Source organism: Parus major, chromosome 14 (genome assembly GCF_001522545.3).
Source record: "Parus major isolate Abel chromosome 14, Parus_major1.1, whole genome shotgun sequence".
Classification (NCBI taxonomy): Eukaryota; Metazoa; Chordata; class Aves; order Passeriformes; family Paridae; genus Parus; species Parus major.
Window position 1 is genome coordinate 14,198,225 of NC_031783.1, and position 7,703 is coordinate 14,205,927.

At 48.8% G+C, this 7,703-nt stretch overlaps 1 protein-coding gene across 2 annotated transcripts in view; it reads right to left on the minus strand.

Annotated features, from left to right (window-relative positions):
• CACNA1H (calcium voltage-gated channel subunit alpha1 H) overlaps nt 1-7,703 on the minus strand; it is a 105,765-nt gene that overhangs the window by 90,624 nt on the left and 7,438 nt on the right. For both annotated transcript variants that reach the window (XM_033517936.1, XM_033517935.1), the window contains exon 4: nt 6,533-6,692. In XM_033517936.1, the coding sequence (XP_033373827.1) occupies nt 6,533-6,692 (160 nt within the window). The remainder of the gene's footprint in view (nt 1-6,532; nt 6,693-7,703) is intronic.

The following is a 7,703-nucleotide window of genomic DNA, read 5'->3' on the forward strand; positions in this document are numbered from 1 at the left end:
AATAGAAACCATGAGTAGAGACCATGAGTAAGAAGAAACCATGAGTAAATAGAAACCATGAGTAGAGACCATGAGTAAGAAGAAACCATGAGTAAGAAGAAACCACGAGTAAATAGAAACCATGAGTAGAAACCATGAGTAAGAAGAAACCATGAGTATGTAGAAACCATGAGTAAATAGAAACCATGAGTAAGTAGGAACCATGAGTAAGAAGAAACCATGAGTAAGTAGGAACCATGAGTAGAAACTATGAGTAAGAATTAACCATGAGTAGAAACCACGAGTAAGAAGAAACCACGAGTAGAAACCATGAGTAGAAATCATGAGTAAATACAAACCATGAGTAAGAAGAAACCATGAGTAAGAAGAAACCATGAGTAAGAATGTGAACTTGTAGTTTAGCTAGAAAAGACATTAAGCTAAGTGGTGGGAAGTTTTAAGTTTAAGGTATTTATTATTTTTATTATATATTAATATATTAATATATTAATATATAATATTAATATATTATATTTCTATATATTTATATATAGTATATATATATAATATAATATATATATATAATGTGTAATTATAATATATTAACATAATCTATTAATAATTAATAATTATATAATAATGTATTGTTATTTTTATTAACCTTATTTATTTCAGGTTGTTTAATAAGAAGTTTAAGGTGTAAGGAGTTTGTGTGTCATTGTATGATCAGCTAAGAAAGTCCATTTTTTGGTAAAAAACAAAATAATTAACTATGGGTGTGAAAGTAGAAACCTCCTTTGGTGACAGAAGTTTACCTTATTAATTAATATTATTATTTATTATTGTATATATTTTAATATATATTATATATTATTAATTTTTAATAATTTTATTATTTAAAAGACCTCGTGACCTGTGGTCTTGTGACCACTGACCACGAACATCTGGTGAACATGGTGAAGATGTTCTCACTCCTTCATGAGGCTGGAGAAGAAGGTTAATAAATATTAATATTATTAATATTAAATGTAATTCTAGTTATTATCAACGAATTAATATAATTATATTTATTAATATTAATAGTAAAATGATTATATTTATATTTATAATATTAATATTAAATATCAATATCTTGCCGTGGTCCCATCTCTCTCCAAATCCCGATAATCCCTGATTTTAGCAGCAGGAAAAGGTGCTGGCTGCTATTCCAGCAAGTCCCAGTGAAAATTCCAGCCCCTCAAATCAAATCCTTTCACAGCCAGTGAGGCCCCGCTGATCTCCCAGCCAAGATCAGGCTGAGCTTCCCCAAGCAAACCCAGAGGGTAAAACCATGAGACGAGAGGGGATGGAGAGAAAACCCCAGCCAAGATCAGGTTCTTCCCCAGAATCCAGCGAGTTTTGGGGCTCTCGGGAAGGATTTGGAGATAACTCTTGTGGTGGCACAGCAGCTTCCCAATAAATTTTCCCCTCAGGACGTCTCTGCCGAGGGGCTGAGCTCCCACAAGGAGAGACCCAACCAGAGGCCATCTCCCATTCCATAAAAACAGCAAAGGAGGAGCCCACATTAATGGGAAAACCACGCGCTTGCTGCATTTCTGATGGAATTGGCTTGGATTAATCCCATGGCTCCGTCCCAGCCTGGATAAGAAAATGCTGGAATTGCAGCAGGGCAGGAGCTGATTTTTTTTCCCCGAGTTGTGTCCCAGATCTGGCACTTTCTGGGCCATTGGCGAGAGCCTGCAGCACTCCGGGCTCCAACTGAGGAGCTGCATCGCTCCAGAGCCAACTTTATCCACTGTTTTCCCAGCTCCAGGGATCTCAGCTGCTCCATAATCACCCGCAGATAAGGGACAGGCAACAAACACATCACAAGAGATGGGGACAGAAGATAAGCAGGTAATTCTTCCAGCCAGGACAGCTCTATTTTTATCTCTCCCCCAACGTCCCTATCTGGTGAAGAGATTTGGCTTTAACAAGTGTTATTCCAGACAATTGCTTGGAATTGCTCCCCAAAACCCTGGAGCCAGGCAGGAATCGCTCGGTTTAAGGAGAGAACAATTGCTGCAGGGCAGAGCTGGAGGGAAATCAGCTCTCCACGGCTTCCCTGGGGACCTCGGTTCTGTTCCATCATCCGATTACCTGAGATGGGTGTGGAGCTTCAGGAGTGGCGGAGGGGAGAGGAGCACACCCCGGGAATTGGGAATGGTTGGCCGGGAATTCTCAGCAGCTCCTCCTCGCACACCCCAAACTGGGGTGAGAGAGACCCAAACTGGCAGCAAACTGCAAATTTCAGACCTTTTCTTAAAACCTTTCCCCCCACCCCCTTTTATTTTTTTTCCCCTGACAAAACCAAAAAGGGGAAAGAAAGAAGAACAAAAACAAGAAGCAAAAATGGTGCAGAATGAGGGAATCCTCAATATTCCCCCCAAATAAATTAATTTTTTTTTAATTTTTGGAGCTCTGCCAGACCATCCTCTTCTTCCTGACCTCCCAGTTCCTTGCCAACAGGTAGAGACAAAACACTCATTAATGCTAATGAACCCACTGATCAGGAGAGCTCTGGGGAAAGACAGAAGCCAAGCCCCAGGACGGATCTGTTATCCCATCAGAGAGGATTAACACCCCATTCCCGGCTTTTCCCAACCCTGCTCCCTGCACTTGTTTTCCCTTTCTCTGTCCCTCGCCATGGAAAACACAAGGGCAGGAAAATCCGTTTTTCTCCCACTGCTGCTGGATTCTCCTCCGCTCCATCCTGCGCCAGGGGAAGTTTTCCCAGCGCATCCCAGGTGATGCTTTGGAAGGGACTCAGCGGGAAGAATTCCCGGCTCTCCGGGGGAACCCTGAGCAGCGCCGGGAGGAGCAATGAAATTCCTGGCAGACAAATTCCGAGCTGCCCGCAGCCGGAGGCAGAACAGCACCCGAGTTCATCAGGACTGAAAACTCGCACCAGAAGCGTCCCGAGGCAGCAGAGGAGCACCAAGCACTTCCCAGCTCCCTCCCCTCTCCTGCTTCCGAGCCTCTGAGCTCCTTGAAAGGCTCCCGGGCTGGAAAATGCTGCTCTGCATCCCAACCCACACGGAGCAGCCCCGGGAGAAGAGTCCAGATGGGCCGGGGCTGACCCAATTCCTCCTTTATTCCCGCTGGGAGCAGCTCAGGAGGGTGGGAAGGAGCCGGAGGGGGGAGAAAACCATCCTGGAGATGTCACCCAGGAGCTGCTGGCTCTGCTTGTGCTTCCAACCCCGAGCTTTCCTCCTTTCCACCAAAAAATCCTTGGGGAACTCCCCCTGTGGCTGCCCCTGCTGGGATCTCGCTCCCAGCCCATCCCAGCACTGCTATTCCATGCAATCCCAGGTTCTGAAGGGTCACTTTGGGCCAGGAGGGAGAGATTCTCCCATGTCCCAACGAGCAGAGATCCAGTCCCAACCCACTCCTGCAACAACCCAGCAGAATTCCTTCAGAATCCCGACCAAAAATCCTTAAATGACCTCACTCCAGCCCTGTAAGAGCGCAGCTCTCAAAGACAGACAGAGAAAAGCAGAAATCCCCAATGCACCTCCAAAAAGTCCCCAAATCTCTCTCACAATGCACTCAGCTTAAAAATAGTTGCTTCACTCGGAGCTGCCAACTTCCAAGGGGGATTGAAAAGAAAACGTTTCCATGGGGAAGGAAGAATGATGGCAAAAATCAAAGTCAGTCCTGCCATCTGATGCCTCTGGAAAAGCTGGAGGCTGCAGGGCAGAGCGGGGTTTGAAGCAGCTGTTTGGGAGCTCACTTACACCTCCTTTCATCCAGAAAATTTGGGGTTAGGACCCTGCCTTGCTGGCCCCTGGATTTTATCCAGATCCTCAGTTTAAAGCGGTTTTGGTTTCAGCTGGGAGGGTTTGGCAGCAGCACCAAGGGGAGACCCTCCAATAATTGAGGTTTTCCCTCTCTCCAGGAAAGGAAAGGGGAGCTGGGATTGCAGCCCCAGCCCCTCCCAGCCCCCTGAAGGGCTGGGGAGCCTCTGTGCCCGGAGGAATTGTGGATTTCCCATCCCTGGATGTGCTGGAGGCCAGCCTGGAGCAGCCTGGGACAGGGGAAGGTGTCCCTGCCCATGGTTGGAGGTTGGAATGAGGAGCTGGAAGGTCCTTCCCAACCCAAACCATTCCAGGATTCCATGCCCTGTCCAACAGCAGGAAGATGGAAGCCTGAAGTGTTTTCCAGGTCATTCCATGCCTTTTTTTCCCTCTACCATTTGCTGCTGGCGTGTTAACGACCGCTGCAGGGGTGAGCCATGCCCTGACACCTGGGTTGAGAGAATGAGTCAGAAATGAGAAAAAAAAAATTGGGAATAGCTCCATCTGGATTCCCTAAAACTTCCCCACCGAGCTCCAAGAAACCTGGGATGGCTGGGAATGTGGGGATTGAATCATTGCTGGGTTTCTCAGGTCTAAAACTAAAGAGCCTGACCCAGCAGCAGCATTTTTCTGTGCTCAGAAAACACCTCACGTTTCTGGAATATTCCTGCCCCGTGGGCACCCTCCTTTCCCCAAATTCCTCTGGAATGCTGCAATTTCAACCACAATAAACCACACAGAGCCTCCCAAATTCACCTCTCCCACCTGCCGGGGGTGCTGGAACCCACCCCAGAGGGAAGGAGCCGATCCCAGACAAACCCCATTAAACACGGCTCATCCCAAATCCTGCCTCTGCCTTCCCTGACAGGGAGAAAGGCCCGATAAGAGAATCCTGCGAGGTTTTTGATGCTGCTAATGGCCATTACATAACTGCAGCCTCACCTCTGCGCTTCCCCCGCCGTGGGCCCTGAAAGCTCCGCAGAAAACCACAGAGCCTTTCAAAACCTGACTCCCAGAGGGGCTCCCGGAGTTAATTCCAGCAACCAGGCCACCCCAGCAGGGCTGGAAAGGCACGAGTCGGGCTTGGGAATGGCAGCTCCGGGGTCGCTCTGAGCCTGGAGGGTTTTGGTGCCCGGTGAATTCCTGCTGGGTGGGGCGGGAGAGGGTTCGGAGCATCATCGCGGTGTGGGAGTGGAATCGCGCTCAGGGCTGATGGATTTTCCGCTCTGCTGGGGTGAATAAACGGCACCAGAGCTGCTCCAGAGGACAGGGAAAGGCAGAGGGAGCGGGAAGGGCAGGACTGAGCAGTGAGAGGCAGGAGCAGGACCTGAGGGATGATCCCTGCCTGTCTCGCAGACAATCCGAGCGCAGACAGCAGATGATTACCCAGAGATGTAATTACAGGCTCCATCTCCTCTGGCAGAGTTTGAGCTGCCCTGAGAGCTGGGCTGGGGCATTTCCTCACCTCTGAGCCGCTGGCATCTCTGACAGGAGCCTCTGGAAGGATTTTTCCAGGCAAATCCCCTTTTTCTGTGCTGGCTGCGCTCGGTTTTCATCCTGGTGTGGTGCTGGGGGTGCTCGGGTGTGAACTCAGCCCAGAAAGGGGCAGGGGCACAACAGCCCCAGCTCAGGGGGGGACCCCAAAACCTGGGATGAGCCAGGAGCCATCCCAGCTCCAGCAGCACCTTCAGCATCCCATCTGAACCCAGCAGCAAGAGCCCAAAGGATGAGCCAGAGCCAGGATTTATCCGGGGAGCTCGGGAGCCAAAAGCACCAGGAGCACAGCCCAAAGCAGGACTAAGAGCCTGGGCTGGGCTTAAATTGATCTGGGCCTTGGGCAGGGCTGGGGGCTCCCAGGCGAGGCTCAGAAGGGTTTATTAGGTTTATTCTCAGAATGGAAGGACCCAAATTAAAATTTGCCTCTTTAAAGTTGGGTTTGGAGGTCCTGGAGGTGTTTTCCAGCCTTAACAATTCCATTATTCTGTCCCACGCTCGGAGCTGTGCCCAAATGATTTTAATGCTTCTCACATCTGGTTTCTTATCTCAAAACTCTGACAAGGATTTATCTCTGGGTTTCAGCAGCATCTCCAGCTCACCGAGCCCTGGCAGGGGCTGGGGTGTGCTCGGTGACCTGGACTGTTTGGAAAGCTGGGAATTGGTTCTAAATCCTCCAATTCCCAGAGTCAGGCAGCTGAGGCAGAGCTAATCCAATCCACTCCCATCCTCGTCCTCCAGGAGCAGCAGGAAAACACAAAAGAGCCGCCCAAACCCTCAGGAAAATGCTGACAAATGGGATTTTTTTCCAGACAAAAAATTCCCAGCTGGACCCTGCTGAGCTCTGGGATTTTTCCAGCAGGGGACGGAAAAATCACCAGCTGGAAAAGGAAGAGAAAGGAAGAGAAAAAAGGAAGAAAAAGGAGAGAAAGGTGGAGAGAAAAGGAAGAAAAAGGTGGAGAAAAAAAGAAGAAAAAAGAAGAGAAAGGTGGAGAGAAAAGGAAGAAAAAGGTGGAGAAAAAAAGAAGAAAAAAGAAGAGAAAGGAAGAGAAAGGTGGAGAAAAAAGGAAGAAAAAGGTGGAGAAAAAAGGACCAAAAAGGTGGAGGAAAAAAAGAAGGAAAAGGAAAAGAAAGGTGGAGAAAAAAGGAAGAAAAAGGAAGAGAAAGGTGGAGGAAAAAAAGGAAGAAGAATGTGGAGAATTTTTCCTTTTTGCTGTACTTACATGGCAAAATTCCTGTCCAGGAAGCACCTGTTCCTCAGCAGCCCTGCCCAGAGCTGGACCCCCACAATGCCGAAGATGAAGAAGACGAAGAAGCAGAGGAGGAGGACGTTGCCCAGCATGGGCAGAGTGTCCAGCAGCAGCGTGACCAGGATCCTCATACCTGGGCCAGGAGGGAAAACACCACCTCAGGACGGGAAAAAATCACCATTCCCACCTCGGATGTGCAGCCAGGGCAGAAAAATCGGGATTTGGTGTTTTCTCCTAAATCCTGAGGCTGAAAAGGGAGGTGAAAATGCCAGAGGATTGGCAGGAAATGGGAACAGACAGCATTCTGTGGATCCAAGGATGGGATTTCCAGGTGTTTTCCAGAGCATTTGAGGACATGTGAACTGCAAGACAATTTTTCCGGGAGTAACGCTCCCAGGGAATCGTCAGGCTCCGGAGGAATTGTTAAAATGTGGAATTGTAAACGTTGCAAACTCCTCTTGTTGGTCACAGGAATTGTTCCCCTAAAAACCACGGAGCCTGGGGTGGGAGCCACAGACAATTCCTTTTCCATGGAGAGCTCCTCTCCCTGCTGGAAAGGAGGGAAATTTTAATTGTATTTTTTTTTTGGAGGATGGAAAGCAGGATGCTTTTCCTCCAAGGATGTTTCTCCCCTCCAAGGAAAGCTCTGCTCCCTTTCCCTCCTCGTGCTCTTCCCACCAATCCCACACCTCTCCACAAGGATCTCCACGAGCCCCGAGGAAAAGAGGGAAGAGCAAAGGCAAATCCTGAATTATAGGTGGGAATAAAGCCCAATCCAGGCCTTGGGATCCACAGGGAGTGGGGCTGGAGTTCATGGCACGGTGGGAATTGTGGCTGCTGCCTTTGGAGGGATTTTATCCCGCTAAAATCCTCCTTTGCAAACACCTTTTCCTGCCTGCCCACAGTGTTCTCTCCCTGGATATTCCCGGGAAATGCTCTCCATCAGCCATCCCGTTGGATCTGGGCACTCAGACTGATCCCCAGCAGATTCCAGTGGCTTCTCCCAGGCTGTTCCTGATGCCTGTCCTGCAATTCCATAGTGCCGAACCTGGAACCTGCAGCCCCCAGGGTCTCCAGGAGAGAGTTCTCCATCCATCCCAACATTCCAGCCTGTCCATCCCAACATTCCAGCCTGTCCATCCCA